The 19430-nt window shown below is 31.8% G+C and overlaps 3 protein-coding genes across 5 annotated transcripts; 1 reads left to right on the top strand and 2 right to left on the bottom strand.

The window, feature by feature from the left end:
• Positions 1-2904: 2904 nt before the first annotated feature.
• LOC103861838 (NAC domain-containing protein 73) lies at positions 2905-11412 on the bottom strand. 2 transcript variants are annotated; one of them, XM_009139544.3, is made up of 7 exons: positions 8740-11412; positions 8449-8638; positions 4233-6969; positions 4070-4201; positions 3755-3993; positions 3565-3670; positions 2905-3475 (listed from the first exon to the last, which is right to left on the bottom strand). In XM_009139544.3, the coding sequence occupies exons 1-3, from the start codon at positions 8887-8889 to the stop codon at positions 6398-6400; spliced, it is 912 nt and encodes a 303-aa protein (XP_009137792.2). In that variant the 5' UTR covers positions 8890-11412; the 3' UTR covers positions 2905-3475; positions 3565-3670; positions 3755-3993; positions 4070-4201; positions 4233-6397. The 2 variants fall into 2 exon arrangements, with proteins under 2 accessions (XP_009137792.2, XP_033143512.1); XM_033287621.1 differs by having other exon boundaries at positions 4070-6969.
• Positions 11413-15970: 4558 nt separating this feature from the next.
• Positions 15971-17479, top strand: LOC103861835 (protein DMP7). Of its 2 annotated transcripts, XM_009139540.3 has the most exons (3): positions 15971-16624; positions 16725-16838; positions 17122-17479. In XM_009139540.3, exons 1-3 carry the CDS (start codon positions 16548-16550, stop codon positions 17426-17428), a joined length of 498 nt encoding a protein of 165 aa, XP_009137788.1. In that variant the 5' UTR covers positions 15971-16547; the 3' UTR covers positions 17429-17479. The 2 variants fall into 2 exon arrangements, with proteins under 2 accessions (XP_009137788.1, XP_018513264.1); XM_018657748.2 differs by having other exon boundaries at positions 15971-16838; positions 17117-17479.
• LOC103861836 (dnaJ homolog subfamily B member 1) lies at positions 17443-19240 on the bottom strand. Its single transcript, XM_009139541.3, has 3 exons — positions 18712-19240; positions 18114-18478; positions 17443-18038 (listed from the first exon to the last, which is right to left on the bottom strand). Exons 1-3 carry the CDS (start codon positions 18874-18876, stop codon positions 17603-17605), a joined length of 966 nt encoding a protein of 321 aa, XP_009137789.1. The 5' UTR covers positions 18877-19240; the 3' UTR covers positions 17443-17602.
• Between the last annotated feature and the right edge of the window lie 190 nt (positions 19241-19430).

The following is a 19430-nucleotide window of genomic DNA, read 5'->3' as shown; positions in this document are numbered from 1 at the left end:
AACCAATCAATTTGCCATGTCATCCTGGACTGAACTTGAAAGACCAACCTTCACAGCCCATTATTACTAAATTTCGGAGCCCATTTACACCATTCTCAGCATTCCATTTTAACAGCCCATTATTATTCATATACTAAAGGCTCTAACCCATTATTACTCATATACTAAAGGCTCTAAAACATAATCCCTAACCCATTAATACTAAAAGCCCTAAAACATATAATTCTCTAAAAACTAAAGATCAGTCATCCTCACCCTAACCCTAATCACCGACTCCATCTCATCGTGATTCTCTTCCTCTTCATCTCATCTTCAACTTAAATATTATCATTTTTGAATGAAAACATTATTATTATTAAAATATTAATTATTTATCCAAAACTTTAATAAACAAAATATACAAGTTGTTAATGCACTATATTGTTTGCAAAGAGGCTTTTCATATTATTTTCCTTTTTCATTTCATGCACAAATACAAATGTAGATTTTCCTTTTATCTAGAAGATGTTTTTTTAATTTAACATACAAATTATGAACCGTTTGACCATGTTTATCATAAATTTGGTTTTTATATATATTTATTTTTAATATATTCTTCATTATTTACATCTTATTAGTTTTAAACCATACAAAAAAACATATATTAATTGCATATTTTAAAACTTACTTTATATTTTAAAACGATTAAAGTCACAATTACTAATTATTTTCCAGCACCACCAAAAACTCGAAAGACCCTATACAACCAAAATTTTATTTCCATATATTATTAAATTTTATTTGTTTATAATATGTTTTAAAAACAAACCAAAAAAAAATTGTGATAAAGAAGGAAAGTTTTGATAGAATGACCAAAATGTTTCATTTAATAGGTAAAATGACCCCTATACCCTAGATATATAAAATTTAATTAAAAAATATTAAAAAACATTTAAAAAGAAAATTAAGTAATAGTCTTAGATTATACGTTTTCAAAATATAATTTTTTTAGTTGATTTTTAATTGCAATTTTTTTCTATTTTTGTTTTCAGTTTATCTCTTTGTAATTCTAGCCGAAGTTCACAACAAGTGGAGCGACAACCTCGGACCGCAACCAATTATCGCTAGGATCATTAGGATGTGGCACATCACAAATCACACAAATAAAAATGCTTTCCTATGAACAACTTTCATTTGACTTAACATCTAGGTTTGTATAAAAAATACTTACTTTTAATTATTCCAACAACATTTCAAATAATTGCTTTTAACCACTCAACAGGAACAAAAAATGGAAGGGCAGATGCCTATTTCTACGTCTGACACAATGTACCAACGGTTCGAGAAAGGAAAAATTTATCATATTAGATATTTTAATCTTCTTCCTAATAACCAACGGTACATGCTTACCGTTCAACCATACGTAATCAATATCAATGAGATAACAATTATAACACTGATTCAAGAAAACATTCCACCGGTTCCTTCATACATTTTCCGGCCCCAACGCTATCCCCAGTTGATCAGCTTAGCAAGTGCAACCAACTTCCTCCCAGGTAAAAAAAAACCCCCATACTTATTACACATACAAATAAATTCTCTATTTTTGTCGCTAAAAACAAATTATTCCCACAGATGTTGTTGGCCGCATATGCCTCATCCAAGGAAGTGATTTATATAACCACAACACAGATACAAAAATCATCATTGGATTGCGTTAAGCAATAAATATATAATACAATATTTTTTTGTAGATCCAAATTGGTTCGTCTAACTATATGGGACAATGAGACGGCTAATTTCAGAGAGTTAAATCGCATATCTACCAGGAAAAACCAAATCGTAATCATCACAAGTATCATTCCAAGGTTACATGAAGGTAATCAACTAAACATAAAGTTTATGTCTAACTAAATGCTTACAAATATTTCACTTTTCAGGGAAACTATCACTCACAACCACACCAGGATCGCGCTTTTACTTTGACAACGACATAGATATCATACAACGCCTTCAAAAGAGAAATAAACTGCTATCCTAAGCCTAATGGCATACCTCCACATGGGGTCAAACCACAAGACAGAAATCGACACCAGTCAACTGTTTTAAAATTTACACTTCAATGCAAACAACCATATATTTTTCAAACTTACTATTGTTTAGAAAACAGAAATTGATCACCGCATCGCATTCAAACAAAAACTCTATGGTTAATTCTACAACGAACAAAACTTAACTTCTAATGTTTGATACTTAAAACTACAAAAATATAAAAATTTACTTTAATAAAACATATTATCCGCGAGAAGCGCGGACCCCGGCTCAAGTTTATAAAAGAATGAAAACCAATTAGTTACACTATAAAACTAGAAATGAGCAAAAGTTAAATATAAAACATAAATAAAACAACCAAAAGGAACAAACTCTAACTAAATAACTCTTATAAAATGTATGGAAGTTAATTAGTATAGCTAAAAAACATAAACTCTGAAACAAAGTCACGGTATTTAACCAAGCGACCAATTAAGCTAATTATATTTGGGAAATAAGGCCCTTGAATTTGATAAATCTTGTGGGAGCCTGAGGCATTTGCCTCTTTTGTAATACAGTAGGCACGACTCTTGCGTCTTGTTCATTTCTTTTTCCTACAAATTATAAAACACTGACATTCTTCGATCTGTGGAAAAAGCTGTCTTTTTAAAAACATATTTGAAATGTAAACTTGTGTACATAAGGGAAGGCGGAACCTAGAGTATTCATTAAGCTCAAGCAGCTATTAGATGATTAGTGGGCACAGGCTCAAAAACTAGTTGGGATTGGGGCTCATATATTCGTGGGTTTGTTCTTAACGATTTTAGAGATGGAGGATCCTAACTCAAGCTGCACCGACTTGATTTGACTATAGATGTCGCTCTCTATTCACAATAGAACAATTATAAAAGCAGCACAAGGTCCAACATACAAAAGGTAAACTAAAAGAAATACGGTAGTTTTTTTTTTACAGTATAACAGAGATTTTTGACTATAGATGTAGCTCTCTATTCATGCACAACTTTCTAGTTCAATATGCAAAAACAATAACCCAGCACAAGTTCCAACACTGCTGAAAAGAAAAAGACCGAGATATACACCACAAGTTCTAGACCATCCGAATTACCCAACACACGTTCCAACACAAATGCAATTTAAAAGGAATACTTTTTTTAAGCAATATAAAAGAGACCGAGATATTACTTCTTCTGATTCTTGCCAGTGTTCTTCATCCGGTTTGCAGCGATTTTGAGTTGGGTTTCTTTCTTAGCCACGTCCCTGCCCAAGCGACCTTCACGATAAGCCATCTTCTTGAATGCCACAGAGTTCTTTGCAGAATCTTCCTTCAGCCTCCTCTCTCTCTCTTTATGTTGGCTTCAATCTGCTCAGCTGTTACTGTTTCTTCAACCTCCAAATCAGCCGAAAGGTTATCATCAAACAGATCCTCCATCAAACTCTTGGGAATCTAAAAGAGTAATGATCAAATCAGTGGACAGATAATAATGACTAAAAGAATCAAACAATAAATCAACAACACTAGCTATGAAAGTAGACCTTGTAATCTGGATCATCATGGGAATTCCACTCAACCCCTTTGAATATCTTCACATACTCTTCTTTGCCTGTTGTGTTGAATATCTCCAAGAAATCATCAAGGAAGCTATAGAAGGAGAGCACGTGTAAGTAAGATGGCAAGATAAACAACTACCAAACGACACAAATAAAAAAAAAATAACGCACTCACTTGTTTGGGAACCGTGTGTCTCCATTAACGAGAACAGCTATTAATGACCTGAGAGGGGGAGTCAGAAATGCACACCAGAGATCTTCTATGGCATTGTTGAGAGAAACCACAAGACTAGTTGCTTCATCAAACTTTAGTTTCATCAACGATTCCTTCTCCCTCCTCCTGTGATCTCTTTCTCTTTCCTTAATCTTATCTCTGACGTGATGAAAGAGTTTCAGCATCAAGGACTGGGGAGCCTGTGAATGTGAACAGAGCGATAAATAAATAAATAAATACTGCAAAGCAACAAATAGAAAGAAAAAAAATCCTCACTAGATACTGTGGATCAGCTTTTGGATTCCATGGAACTTTCTTGAAAATCTTCAGCAGATGTTCAGGGAGAGAGTGTCGATAGGATGAGAGCCTCTGAGAGCTTTGAACAGCATGCTGAAGTTTTCAAGAAAACTGGATCACAATCAATCAGAGAAGAGCTTACCCTGGTGGAAATCGCTGGTCATGATCGTTGAATAGGTTACAGAAGAACTCAAGATCACGTCCTACCGGTGGAGAGAGATAAGCTTTCCACAGCTCATCGATGGCCTCCTTGATTGGAGTCCATGTATGTGCCATTGTTTGAAGCTTAGAGAGGGAAAAGTGAAAGTTCAAGAGGAGCTGAAATATATACCTCGATTTGGTTCACTGTGATGCAGAGCATGGTACCAGAGATTGTATAGCTCTTGGATGAGCATCTACCCAATCAAACGGCTAAATTCAAACGTCCACTCTAACCGTGTAACTAACTGTCTAAGTCGAGATGAACATGCTGGAATCAGCTACATCCATATACCGTATGGTATCATGGAACAGCACTCTGGGATGAGAAACTATCATCGAACGGCAAAGAACAACCGGAATCGATTGGGCAATCATTAGCCGAGATCTTGTGGGCCCATCCGAAAATGACAGCTGTAGCTTGCGTTACCTTGACCGGTGAACACTGATGGCCGATTGAAAAACATGGTGGCTCTGGATTTGGATGAGAGAGAGAGAGATAAAGAGATAGAGAGACACGAAACCAAATAAATGACTTCTCTGGTTTTCAATTTATTTTTATCTCAAAAACCTCGAAACTCCTAAGGAATGGGCTTTTATGGGCCTTCTTTCTTTAACAAAAAAATCAATTATAGCCCATCTCACACATTTTGGATTACTTAAACCCCTTTACAACTTGTTTTGTTGTTGTATATTAACCAGTGTTCAAAAACGCGTCCACCTGCCCGATTCAGCGGCCGAGTAAACGTGATATGATGAATGAGCGTGGCGATTTGCAACGATTCGGTTGTATTATACGGAAAAAATGATTTTCTTAGGTTTTAAGTTTGAAATCTGATGTTTTTAAGTAGATCTAGTAACTTTTCCGCATAAAACGAAGGAAAAATTGTGAAAAACGATAAGAAGCTTGAAAACGCCATGGAAGTGCAGGCCCGGCCCGGGGCGTACGCGTAGGGTCCAAAACTTTTGTCCAAATTTTTCTTTAAGTAAAGTCCGTTCATTGATTTTTTTTTAAAGCTCACACAGGTGAAGCCCATCTTGAGTGGGGCCTTCGATAGAGATGGACCGGCGCTGTGGAAGTGTTGCAGAAACTCGACCTACAGATTGAAGAAGAAGAGAGTAAAATCATATTTTAACACTAATTAAAAAGAAAAACGAAAAAAATATAGCAAAATACCACAACCAGCTATTCGAACCCGGGTCTCTTGGCCGAAGAAAGATGACCCAACCCACTAGACCACGCTCTACATTCATTATTACTCAACATATTTAATATATATACGCATCTATGGCTAAAATATCAGAAAAAAAAATTTCTGAATTCTCCCCTATTTATTTCCGATTTTTGGATAACTCGTTAAGCCTAGGTTCGCTGCACGGCGCACGCGTAGCCCCTAGCGAATTTTCCGAACAAAGATATTAAGTTATTAACCAATAGCGGATTTATCATAAAAGCAACTATTAGTAAGCAGAAAAGTTTTGTTGATGTATAATAAACTTGTCGCTTGGGAGAGATTTTAAAAGATAAAAAAAAAAATTTACAGACTCAATTCAAAGTTTAATGGCCACGTCTAGCAAATGAAGAAAATATGTCATTTGGTGATTATTTTTATGATTTTCACTAGATATGTTTTTATACCAAAGTGATCTTGCGGATGTTGTGGTAGCAGTGAAGATATATTGTAATACAGTAAGTACATAGTGATGTATATTTTATTTTCGATACAATGTTGTCAACACACTGACACACACAACCACTGGCAATTTTTTTTACTGACACAACCATTGGCAATTGATTTTCATTTTTACTATGTATTAGATTTTGCACTTACTAAGCTACCGTTCCCCATGGATTGCCGACAAAATATCAAAATGGATTTAGGTACCAAGAGGGAAAGAGAGATCTTTGTACATTTCTTTTATAATCAGTTCGAGAAAATAAAATTGTACAAATCAGTATAGCCAAAACGGGGCAAAACAATGATAACAAAACGTATATAAGATTTCAGTGTAATTTAATTTATTTTCAATGTATTGATGTAATATATAATGCTTAGATTATAGAGCGTCTCTTATTTTACGACCGTCCATATAAAGTTATTTCTCTTCTTAAGGGATAAAAGGTTGAGTACCATGAACCAAATGGTTCTGTATCCCGCTTTGATTAAACGAGATAATAGCCGGCATATTGTTGTAATACTCACTGGCTCCGGCGGATCCTCCACCGCAATTGCCTTTAACGTTACCATTATTATGATAAAGATGGCGACTACCACCACCACCAAGATGTTGGCCGTGGAGGTATGGCCGCTCCTTTGCCGTAGCAGCAGCAGAAAGGGATCCACTGCATTGGCGTGGTTGAGTCTGGTAGAAGATTTTGGAGACGACGAGTTCACCTTCTTTCTCTTCCTCGTTGGTGCCAAGATGATATTGATGCATTACCCAATTAGTCTTCTCGGGTTTTTTTTGTTTACCGTAGTTTGTGTAGAGTACTAGGATTTTTTTGTAGCCTTTCACTCTTCCTCCAGTGAAAACTGGCCGTGTTTTGCCGGTTTTGTGCCACCGTGTCTCGCCACCGACTTCGGAGTCAGTGTAAACTTTACGTCGCTTTCTTGTTCCCGTCGTGTATGCCTTTGATGGTCGGTGGAAGAAATGACGGACTGTCCCGTCCTTGCTCACACCTACAAATATGAACATTAGTTAATGTTATATATACATTTCTATAATATTATTTGAGAAGTCAATTTCCTATATGTAGCTTTCACATTAACTCTCACGATGGTTGATTACACTGATACCCTTAATGAATTAAAAGTACTACATTTAAAGTAGTACATTTAAAGTAGTACATTTAAAGTATTATTATTTTTTATAATTTTAATTTCCTTTTTAAAATTTTCCAAAAACTTATACATATAATAAAAAAAGAAAATTTTTATAAAGTTAAAAAAATTGAAAAACGAAAATATATGTATATATAATATGATTTCATAAAAAAGGAAAAGTTCACAAAATAGTAATATTACATTTAAAAATATTTTTAAATAACATAAAATATACTTTTGAAGTAATAAAATACTTTTCTTATATATATATTTTCTTAGATGAAAAATATAATTTGTATACAATTTGATTTCATTAAAAATAAATTACACAGATAATTTAGATATTAGAAAAAGAAATATTATTTATTTTAAAATATATTTTAAACAATACAAAAAATTTTAAAGTAATAGAAATATTTTTATATATCAATCCATTTTCTTAGATAATTACATAAAATAATTAAGTTACATAAACTGACATATGTTTAATTTACTAAACATAGTTAAAACTAAGAAAACAACCACCTAAATACAAATAAGAAATTAAACATAATTTTAATAGATTGATAATAAAAAAATTAAATTTACCCAAATGATAACTAAATTGACTGTAAAAACAACAAAATTGATTAGATATAACATATATAGAATCATATGTATAATTAAAGTAATATAATATTATTAATATAAATGATGCATACAAATTATAAATTAATTTAAAATTAATTTAAAATTAAAAGTAAATAGCAATAAATTATTATAGTATATTTACTTTAGAAATATTTATATTCATGCATGAGCACGAAAAAATCACCTAGTATGTATTTAATTATCAATATATAGTTTTAAGTAGGTATACTCGTTGACATAAGAAAAAGGTATAACACTCTAATTAATTAGTTGGGTTGGCTACGTATGCTATTTTTATTTGACAGAAAAATATGACACAAATCTTCTTCTTTTAAGTTTTTTTTAACAAAGTCTAGTTACTCTACCAGCTATTGAAAATTAATGAGAAAATTCGATCGTCGTGATATATAATTAACCGTATATTGCATTACTTGAAAATAAAGCTAATCGATTACACGGTATAAACTTCGCTAGTTCTAACTTGAGCGCTCAGTAAATTATTGTGCATCGTACCGTACAATTTTAGATCTGTCAATTTAAAAAGGTTTCTTGTTAGTTACTATCCATGAACATGTAAGGTTTATTTTATATTTTTGCCGTATAGTTTAGATCATATGAAGACAAAGAAACATATATTCATTATTAATAAAAAGTGAATACTGTTGATAGAACTGTAATAAATAAGAACAAACAACATAGAATCACCTGGCAATTTCTCAGGATGGGTGTAACAGATACCATTTTCACCGTCGATAGTACGGATAAACTCATCGATGAGAGGATGCAGCTTTCTTGCGTCATCTCTTACCTTTCCTTCAAGATGCCCCAATACCTCTTGATCAGTCGGATCGAACTTCACTCCGGCAGGCAGTCCCGGCAAGTCATGGATCCCCGCCTATACCCATCGAATTTTATTCATATCAACAATCAATATTAATATCATCCAATAGTTTCCAAATGTATAGAAGCTGAATATAGCTAGATAGAAACAAGAACCTGTTCATGAAACTTGAATTTATGGCCACAAGAAGGACATGTTTTGTGACAAGAGACTTGAAATGAGGCTTCAGGAGACTCGGCCACTGTTGGGGAGGGAATGATTGTTTCAACGGTCTGAACATCGCTACTGTCATTGCACCAAGTCATATTGTTTTGTCTCTCTTAGTTTCCTCTTGTGCATTACTTCTCTTCTCTTCTTTCTCACTTCTCACAACTTCATTAGAATAAACAAAGGCGTGAAAGAGAGATGGAGAGAAGGGAAAAAGGGTTAAAGATGTTTAAAGCATGTGTTTCCTAAGTAGAACTCTTTGAGGTTATCTTGAGAAAGAGGAAGGAATTGAATTCTTGTTCACCACTTTCTTAATTGCTCTTTTATGCACTTGATTTTAACCTTGTACTATCCATGAGAGAGAAAGATGAGATAATCCCAAAAGAAATATTATTAAATCTCATCAATGTATAATGTATACAAATCTATTTTTTTTTTGAATTATACAGAAGTATCCTGGCCCCACAGAAGTGATCCAGACTAGTCACGTGTTGCCACGTGTCGGTCCTCTGTCCCTGGCGATGCCGAAATGTTAATTCCCCAATGGCCGGGATTCGAACCCAAGTAGCGGTACTCACAGCTGTAAGCCATTTACCACTAGAGCTAGAAGCTCCGGTTAATGTATACAAATCTGGTGTATACTCTTCAGTAAGAAAGTATTATTTTAAGACTTGGGTTTGTTTAACAAGTATATGTAGAAACAAGGAAACATACATGTTAAGGTTTACTTTCAAGTTGTTGGTGTACCTCTCCCTCTCAACAACTTGAAAGTAAACTGTAAGGACACTTAACTATGAAACTTTCAAAATAATATTTTACATTTATAACACTGATAAAATGTTGGAACTTTTTCTACCAGTATACATGCATATATACATAATACATATACATATATACTTGAGTATACATATTTACGAATGCTTAAATACAATGGTATTCTGAAGAACAGATTAATTAATAAATGATTATCATAAGAAAAGGAAATAAAGATTGCTTGGGTTTTAAGTTTGGTTTGGCTTCTACATGGCATGTATGGTGTGTGAGTGAGAATTAGACAGAGACTGATCGAACAAAACATATATGAAAAGAAAAGCAAAGTATTATGAAAGAATATGTGTATGCTTCCTTTTTGACAAGAACATTTTTAAATAATAACATTGCTAAAAAAAGTTCTTATTTTTTCTAGAATTAAAACATTCGTAAGGTATGACCCAAAATTTTATCTGGTCGTAATTTGTGTGCTACATCAACTATAAAATATGCAGCTAATCAATTTATTAATCGGGTAATTTACTGATAAATGTATATGGTCTAAAAATGAATATGAGATGATGGGGTGGGTTTGGGGCAATGTGTTAACTGCTGGTCTGTGAGAGCTTAGACGTGATATGGTAGAAACAAAAACAAGAAAAATTTAAGGTCCAATGTCAACTGCCGGTCCAGACTCGTGTGGCGTCTAAAGCGAATAAAAAAATACTACCCTTTTTTATCGGGGAGGGGGGGGGAGGAGCAGGGAGACATTATTGTGTCATAAATATTAATATAATTTAAGCATGTAATAAAAATAGTATTAAATATTATTAGAAACATCATTTGGAACTTACCGTTTTTTCTTTTTATATTTTTAGCTTCACTTGAAAATTTCGATTATACTTCTTGATAGCTTTTTCTACGAATTAAAAAAATATTTAATTATAAAATAAACCAAAATTTGTGATAAATAACTCTAATGCAATTTCACATTGTAAAATTTATTGAGTTTTTATAGTCTCATAGAATATTAGAACCCTATAATAAATTTAATGTTTATTTGAAGTTCAAAAGTTTCTAAAAATTTTACAAGAACTTAAAAAAAAAGGTAGAAAGAAGGAATAAAAAAAATTAATAGGAGATGCAGCTGTCATACTAACGTTCACACGATGAATCATGGAATGTGCACAATCGAGAATATCTTTGACTATCAGAAAAGGAAAAATGTAATTATTATCAAAGGGAAAAAAAAAGAAAGGGACGCAGCATGTAGAACCCGTGTTGTAAGCCAATGTAATATGAACACTGACCACTAGACTAAAGTGGAATTCTTAGAATTTGGTGCCCCTAAAAACTTGATATTCTCTGGCGCCTAAAGCCCATGCTTTATGGGCTTTACCCCAGGGCCGGCCCTGGATATTACATAAGCTTATACTTATAATTTACACATCTGTATATACATCTTTTCTCAACGTCTCCATGTATTATAATATACATCTCTTGCTGAAAAGTATATTACGATAGAAAACAGTAGAATATTGATATTTGGTTTCTGATGATATTCTACTTGTCTAACTATTTAGTAACTGTTTGGAAATCTATTCAGAAAAAGTTAGATGTGATATATATTCTTTTCCAAGTTAGAAATGATACATAAATGCCATATTATGATAATTTCACTATAGATTTCAAAATTACAAAAAATATATCCGTTGAAAAATGTGCCTTATGAAAAAGGAAAAAATATCACTCCGTGACATGAATTTGTTATATGTAATATATCGAAAAAGACCAGAATAGCACTAAATCAAGTTTTTGTTCCCAAACTAGCACTCAATGCCAAAAGTCACAAAAATAGCACTCAATGGGTGGGGTTTAGGGTTTAGAATTTAGGGTTTAGGATTTAGAGTTTAGGTTTTAGGGTTTAGAGTTGAGAAGTGAGGTTTTGGGGATAAGATTTCAAATTTTGAAAAATAAAAAAATTTAAATTTTTCAAATGATAAAATGCTATTTTGATCATTTTATTTTTTGAATGCTATTTTTATGATATAAACTTAGAAATGTGCTATTTTGGAGATTTGCCCATAAATGAAAGTAGAGAACTAATATTATATGTATAAGAAGAAGAAAGTTAAAAAAGTCAGTCATTATTCTATTTCTTCACGTAGACTCAGTTCTCATGAATAACAAGGAACCTCAACTTTTCTTTTCTTTTTGTCGTCTACTTGAAGATCTGAAGTCATGTTATACCTTTTATTATTGTCTAGTCTATGCTCGTCTATCTGGTAAATTATAAATATAACTTCATGATCACATTTATGAATGAGAAATTGCTAAAAATACCACAAGTACCAATTTTCAAAAATACTTTTAATCAAAAAATATATTAAGATTTGAGTTTAGATTTTAGTGATTAGTGTTTAGAATTTAGCATTGAGGGGTTAGAGTTGTGTTTATAAATGTTAATAAATATTTAGAAAAAATAGCTTAGTGTTATTTTATCAAAAATTTATGGTATTTCTGATAGTCATTCATTAATGATAAATTTGAAAAATGGTATCAAACTTGTGGTATAATTGAAATTTCTAATTCACATCCACCACTATGAATTTATAAATTGTGTATAAGTTTTGGTGTAAGATAAAGACATGATGAAGTTTAAGATATTCTTTCCAAAAAACGATCCTCAGAATGCAAAATAGTTTGCAAATTAATGTGACCGAGTATGGCCTCGATTGGTAGAACATTAGCATTAGCACTAGCAATATGCTATAAAAGCAGTATGCTGCAGGAGCTGTATGCTTTTGCTAAATTGTGTAATTAGATGATTGGTAGAGCAATATGAGTATGCTATTTAAAATTATTATAAAAATTAGTATATAATATATAATATATTTATTTTTAATGAATATATTTCTAATATATATATATATATATATATATATATAACATATAAAATTAAAATGATATATGATTAATTTATTTTATTTAATAATTTAAAAATTATATTTATATCGAAAAATTAAAATATCTATTTTAAAAATAAAATTGTATTTCACATTTAAAATATAAGTTAATTTATATAATTTAATTTATATAAATTAAATTATATAAATTAACTTATATTTTAAATGTGAAATACAATTTTTTAAAATAACATTTCTATTGTAAATTAATTTTAGAAATCAAAATTTCATTTTCTGGATATAAAAATAATTTTATGATATTATTAAATAAAATAAATGAACTAATTATATAAATTCTCTAATTTTATAAATTATAAATGCAAATATTCTTTAAAAAGTTTCATATGAGAGTATTGGCCATAGAGCATTTGGAAAGCATTAGTATTTAATAAATGCTTATCTAAATATCTTTCTAACGATTGTTGATTGGATAATGTAGAGCAGAAGGTTGCCTATTGGGTGGAGGTGGACCAAGACCAACCATCAAATGTTGTAATCATTGCGTTATTTTAAATATCTAATATCTTAACTTCATAACATTAAGAGCTATTACCTAATCAGAAAGCTCCACTTTTCTGTTTCTGATTTCTTACAATTCACCTAACTTAAACACACACCAATAACAATTTATGGCCCAACGTTATCCGGCCCGGTCCATATTCTCAATCACTGTTCAAATCTACCGTGTAGTACGGCGACCGTTTTGACGCATTTGGACTACTTTTTTAAATAATACCAGGCATTTCTTGAAGCATGATTGCAACTTTTCCATGCATAGAAGACATGTGAATGACTTTGCTAATCTCTTCTTTGAACCCGAGATAAAGTATGGGATCGATAAACGGTTATAAACCGCATTGGTCAAGTGTACGTAGTAGCAGTGCACACCCATTTGATTTCGTCATATCTTTATCTTAGTTAGATAGCGTTACAAGAGTCATCTTAGTTAACTTACATATACATTTACGGGCATTCGTCTAAACTGTATTAAACATAACGTACGGTTCGTCCAGATCTCAGTAGTTAACTGCACAAAGCTCAAAACAGTCACGGAGTTTTGGTTATTGAACGTTTTTTAATACTCCAACATTTACGTAATTGGTTTTATTCCTGAGCTTCAAAAATAAAATTGTGTTATATATTTGAAACGAATAATGATTAAAGTCACCATATATTTGTTTATATCAAACATAACAAAAGTCCATATTCATTTTGTCAATCAGCTGCATGCCATCAGTAAAGAAGGTTCAGAACAGTTCAAAAGGTTGTGATTTTGTTTATGTTATGGAATCTGTAAACAATTTCGTTAAATGATAATTTTAAAATGAATTTCATGGTGTTGTTTTTAGTATAAACTAGGATAAGACCCGCGCCTTGCGCGGGATTAAGTTATTATTTTTATTATATTTTGGAGAATGAAACAATAGTTTGGCTTCATTTGGATTACGGGTGTTCAACCCGGATATCGGGTTGGTTTCGGTTCGGTTCGGTTTTTTTCGGTATTTGGTTAGTAAAATGTAACTACTATTCTAAATACATATTTACTTTGACTTTAGTCTTTCACATACTTTTGAAAGATTTCAACTGGACGACTAAATTGATCAGCCAATCTTGTTGCTTTAAATCATTAGTGTTTTTTTATATATATATTATTTAGTTTGAATATTTATTTTATAAAAATTCATATGCGTTATATTTTATGATCATTTGTAACTTATTATAACAAAAAAATAATCTATTGATCACAAAATTTTCAGAGTGGGAATATTCAAATTTCTAATAATATACAGACGTTTTGAAAAATTCAAATATAACATATAAGAAAAAATATAAATGTTTTTATTATATATTTAATGTGATTTTTTAATATCTTTCAATAATATAAAATTAAAAAAAAGAACTAAGATACCAAAATTGTTATCAAATATTTATTATTCATAATAATTAATTTTCATATATACGTTAATCATATTAGGTAATTTCGTAGCTTCTAATTAAGGAAAGTGCAAAAAAATTTTTGGTAGATTATTTATCAATTCGATAGTTAGTTTAATAAAAAAAATATAATGTAAGTCAAGATGGACCAACCTATTTTTCTAAGAATAGTATATTTTATATAGTCATTTATTAAATGAGAATTTATAATCATACAGTTCTATGATCATTCATATCATTTTATAACTGAATATTTAAATCATCGATAACAAAATTTTCAATGTGAAATCTTTAATAAGTTTATAATTTATAAATGTTTTTGAAAATTCATTGAAAGTTTTAATATTAAAATATTTATGTAATCTTATGGTATATAGTACAATCTATATATATATATAAAATATATATGTTTTATTATTAAATGATATTTTTTACTCATATGGTTTTAAAATAATGTGTATCTTCTTATAATATTAAATAAAAGTTCATATTAATACAATTTTATGATCATTTGTAACTTATTATGACAAAAAAAATAATCTATTGATCACAAAATTTTCAGAGTGGGGATCTTCAAATTTCTAATAATTTATAGACGTTTTGAAAAATTCAAAATATAACATATAAGAAAAATTATAAATGTTTTTATTATATATTTAATGTGATTTTTAAATATATTTTAATAATATAAAATTAAAAAAAGAACTAAGATACAAAAATTGTTATCAAATATTTATTATTCATTATAATTAATTTTCACATATACGTTAATCATATTAGGTAATTTCGTAGCTTTTATTTAAGGAAAGTGCAAAACATTTTTTGGTACGTTATTTATCAATTCGATAGTTAGTTTAATAAAAAGTGTAATATAAGTTAAGATGGACCAACCTATTTTTCTAGGAATAGTATATTTTGTATAGTTATTTATTAAATAAGAATTTATAATCATACGGTTCTATGTTCATATCGTTTTATAACAAAATATTTAAATCATCGATAACAAAATTTTCAATCTGAAATCTTTAATAATTTTATAATTTATAAATGTTCTTGAAAATTCATTGAAAGTTTTAATATTAAAATATTTATGTAATCTTATGGTATATAGTGTTTAATATATATATATATATATATATATATATATTTATTTATTTTATTATTAAATGATATTTTTTACTCATATGGTTTTAAAATCATGTGTATCTTCTTATAATAAAAATGTTAAACCATTGATCATTAATTTTTAACATAATAATTTTAATAGTTTTAGTCATTTATTGTCGTTTTTAAAAATTCAAAATATAACATATACGAAAAAATCTAAATTTTATTTTTATAGCTAATTTGATTGTTTAATTTATTTTAAATATAAAATTAAACAAAAAATGATGGAAGAGATATACATTGTTATCAAATCTTTATTATTAAACTCATTAATTGTCATATATATATTAGTCATTTATGGTAATTCCGTAGGTTTTATTTAAGGAAAGAAAATATCATATCATATCATTATATCATATAGTTTGACCAACTTATGTATCTAACAACATATAAAAATCGAATGTGGACCTACTTATTTTTCAATTGAATGTAATTGACTACCTAATTGAGTGACACCTATGCATTGGGACCTCTTTTAATTAATACAAAATTGAGGTTACATCTTTTCAAATGTTCCCCAATTAATATATAAGGGATTGGTTACAGATTAATAAAAGAACATTTGGACTGTGTATATGAGATTTTCAACAAAATCACATATGTTTGATATCATCATCAATATAATAAAAGTAACTTTTGTTAGAATTTACTTACATATACACTAGGAAACGGTAACAAACGTTCTGTTATGAAAACTCCCCTTTCTTGTTTCATTAACTCCAATTCTATTTCGTTCTAACGTTTATGTTGGTAAACCCTGACCTGCAACAGAAACATAAAAATGGAAGAACAGAATATCAACCTCGAAACCTGAACACAACAGCTCAACGGAACAAAACATAAAACAAAAGAACCCATAAAACCTTTGTCCCAAAGAGACATTCTCTAAACATTCAAACTTTGCAGGGTAAATTAGTTTTTTTTTTTTTTAAAAGGTAATGGCGGAAACGCAGCACTTGCTGATATCGTCATTACCAGAAGCCCCAAGAAAACCAAAGTCGAAAGTCCAAAAAGTGGCGAGGAAAGCATTCAAAGGAACAGCTCATCTCTCAAATCTCCTCCCCACCGGTTCTGTAATGGGTTTTCAAATAATGTGTCCTGTCCTAACCCATCAGGGCCAGTGTCCAACCATCGCCAGTCGCTGGCTCACCTGCTTCCTTGTCTTCGTCTGCTCCGTCTCTTGCTTCCTCCTTTCCTTCACCGACTCCTTCAGAGACCCTCGCGGCAAGGTAACACATCTCTCTCCCATTCATGAACCGTTTTGGGCATAACAAATTGAAACATTGGCATATATATAACTCCAAAATTTCTTTACATTTTTACCAAAAAAAAATATATAACTCCAAAAAATTTAAAATAATTTACAAATTTCTTTTTTTTTTAATTATTAAAATTTACTAAATTGTTTATATCCTCTAAAATCTCAGGGACCGGGCATGCTTCCATTTGTAAATTCTTTCACAAGTTAGGTTTTGAAAACATGATGATTCTGCCTTTTCTTTTACAGGTCAGATACGGTTTAGCGACACCAAGTGGTTTAATGGTAATGGATGGAACGATTACACTAACGGATGAGGAGAAGGAGAAGTATAAACTAAGGTTTATTGATTTCATGCATGCAATCATGTCAATGCTCGTCTTCTTTGCAATCTCCATGTTTGATCAGAACGTGATCCGTTGCTTGTTCCCTGTTCCTTCCGAAGACACCAAGGAGCTCCTTACCGGTTTGCCTTTCATCATCGGAGTTGTTTGCGGCGGCTTCTTCCTCGTGTTCCCCACGCGCCGTCACGGCATTGGATCTCCCCTCACCAAAGAATAATCTAGACGAGGGAAAAGAATAAAGACATGCACTTTTGTAGTAAACACACAAAAGACTTTCAATTTTTGTTTCTAGAGGACATGTAATAACCAAATCATTGTAAGAACTATCTTGAAAAATAATTTAAACAACAACAGGTGGGGGCATTAGAACCCAATCTTGAAGCTTTACTTATCACCCAAGAAGCTTCTTGAAACCAGACTTCTGTTCTGAAGTCAACCTCGCTGGGAACTTGATGTTGAACTTGATCCTCAAGTTACCTTTCTTTGTCTGATCTTTCTGAAGCGGCATTCCCTCTTTAGGAACCACCTCTTCGTACTCTGGATGAATCACGTTAGTGACAGGGATCGTAAGCGTCCGACCATCGAGTGTCGTTAGGTTCACGGTGTAGCCTGTCAAGGCCTCAGCTAGCGAGATCTTCTGCGTGACAATCAAGTCGTTGCCGTCACGTGTGAACACCGGGTGGGGCTTCTCGTCGATGATGAAGACGAGATCAGCTGGGATCACTCCGGGATGCTCGTTGCCTTTCTCAGGGAATGTGATCTTGGTCCCTTTCTTCCATCCTGGTTTCACTCCAATCGTTAGAATCTCTTCCGTTTGCGTTGCTTTGCTGCAAGTTAAAGAGTACACAGAGATCTAAGTATTGTCAAGAAGCATGGTAAGTGAGATTGGTTTGATTGCTTACCCGCTGGCGTCTAGAATCTCTCTTGAGATCTTCATCTTCTTGGTGGTTCCTTTGTAGAGATCTTCGAGGCTGCAAGGCAGCTTGTTCTCGATTGGAGCCACTTTCCTAGCTGCAGCCTGGTGATGATGATGAGGATGATGGTGGTGATGGTGGTGCATTGATCCACCAGCACCACCTCCACCTCCTCCACCAAAAGGGGTAGAGAACCCGAAAAACTCAGCGAATATATCATCAGCACTTCTGGGGTTGAACCCTGTAGAGAAGTAGGAAGCTCCAGAAGCAGCATTAGGAGGTGGCACGTTGCCTTTTAAACCTTCCTCACCGTACTGATCATACACCGCTCTCTTCTGAGGATCGCTAAGAACCTAAACAAAGAGACCAATGTTAACCACATAAAGCCTGAATCAAAGTAACCATCTTTAACTTTATTCTCTGATTCTAATCACTCAATCTAGCAAAACCCACAAGATCAAATCGTGAGATCAGCAATCTATGCGACCAATTGATTCTCAAAAAACATGAAAGGCGAAAACTTTTGGGGATAATTTCAATAAAGGAATGAACTTTTAAAAGTGAGACAATAAAAAACAGAACATACATCGTAGGCTTCGGAGATCTGTTTGAATTTAGCTTCGGCGTCTTTTTTGTTGGTGGGGTTCTTGTCGGGATGCCATTTCATGGCGAGTTTTCTGTAAGCTTTCTTGAGGTCATCGTCGGTGGCGCTTCTATCGACCTGTAGAAGCTTGTAGTAATCCACACCCATCTCACCTCTTTCTCCTCCTTCTGTCTTCTCTCTTTTGTCTCTTCAGTTTTTCCTGAATCTGATTGGTGATTTTAATTAAAAAAAAAACTTATTTTTTTCTGGGTTTATATCTCTCTGTAGACGTCTTCTCCCTTTCTTTCTCTTTCACAATTGAAGTTTCTTACAAGTAGGGAATCTCGTGGAAGCTTCGAGAAGACACGATCGCTATCTCTCTCTCTCTTCGTTGACGGTGTGTTTGCTTGCCCCTCTTGCCTCTTTTGCCTTCACCCTTTCCGTTTTGTTTTCCTTTTCTCTTTTACAGTTTTCCTTTATTTGTTTTTGTTTTTCCATTATTAGACAACTAATCATTAAATATCACATTTTTTTTGTGGAGTTTGAGTCTAGTGGTTTGATCAAACTTATCAATCCTAGAATTTAAAATTTGGAAAATATGATTTATAATTAATTATATAGATTAGTTGATTTTGTTTTGTATAAAATTAAATCATTATGATGTTGGATCTTCATAAAACAGCTCAAAACTATATAATTTAAACCGGTGAATAAAAATAAAA

Source organism: Brassica rapa, chromosome A03, assembly GCF_000309985.2.
Source record: "Brassica rapa cultivar Chiifu-401-42 chromosome A03, CAAS_Brap_v3.01, whole genome shotgun sequence".
Taxonomy (NCBI): Eukaryota; Viridiplantae; Streptophyta; class Magnoliopsida; order Brassicales; family Brassicaceae; genus Brassica; species Brassica rapa.
This window is presented reverse-complemented; position numbering and strand designations above follow the sequence as displayed.

What these genes read in the sequence shown, in the direction of transcription:
- LOC103861838 (XM_033287621.1), bottom strand. Translation starts at nt 8,889, where the DNA reads ATGACTTGGTGCAATGACAGTAGCGATGTTCAGACCGTTGAAACAATC. An exon ending in AATTCAAGTTTCATGAACAG is followed by an intron (nt 8,639 to 8,739) that starts GTTCTTGTTTCT and finishes CGATGGGTATAG; the next exon opens with GCGGGGATCCATGACTTGCC. An exon ending in CCATCCTGAGAAATTGCCAG is followed by an intron (nt 6,970 to 8,448) that starts GTGATTCTATGT and finishes TCATATTTGTAG; the next exon opens with GTGTGAGCAAGGACGGGACA.
- LOC103861836 (XM_009139541.3), bottom strand. Translation starts at nt 18,876, where the DNA reads ATGGGTGTGGATTACTACAAGCTTCTACAGGTCGATAGAAGCGCCACC. An exon ending in AGATCTCCGAAGCCTACGAT is followed by an intron (nt 18,479 to 18,711) that starts GTATGTTCTGTT and finishes CTCTTTGTTTAG; the next exon opens with GTTCTTAGCGATCCTCAGAA. An exon ending in GAGATTCTAGACGCCAGCGG is followed by an intron (nt 18,039 to 18,113) that starts GTAAGCAATCAA and finishes TTTAACTTGCAG; the next exon opens with CAAAGCAACGCAAACGGAAG.
- LOC103861835 (XM_018657748.2), top strand. Translation starts at nt 16,548, where the DNA reads ATGGCGGAAACGCAGCACTTGCTGATATCGTCATTACCAGAAGCCCCA. An exon ending in TCAGAGACCCTCGCGGCAAG is followed by an intron (nt 16,839 to 17,116) that starts GTAACACATCTC and finishes TTTCTTTTACAG; the next exon opens with GTCAGATACGGTTTAGCGAC.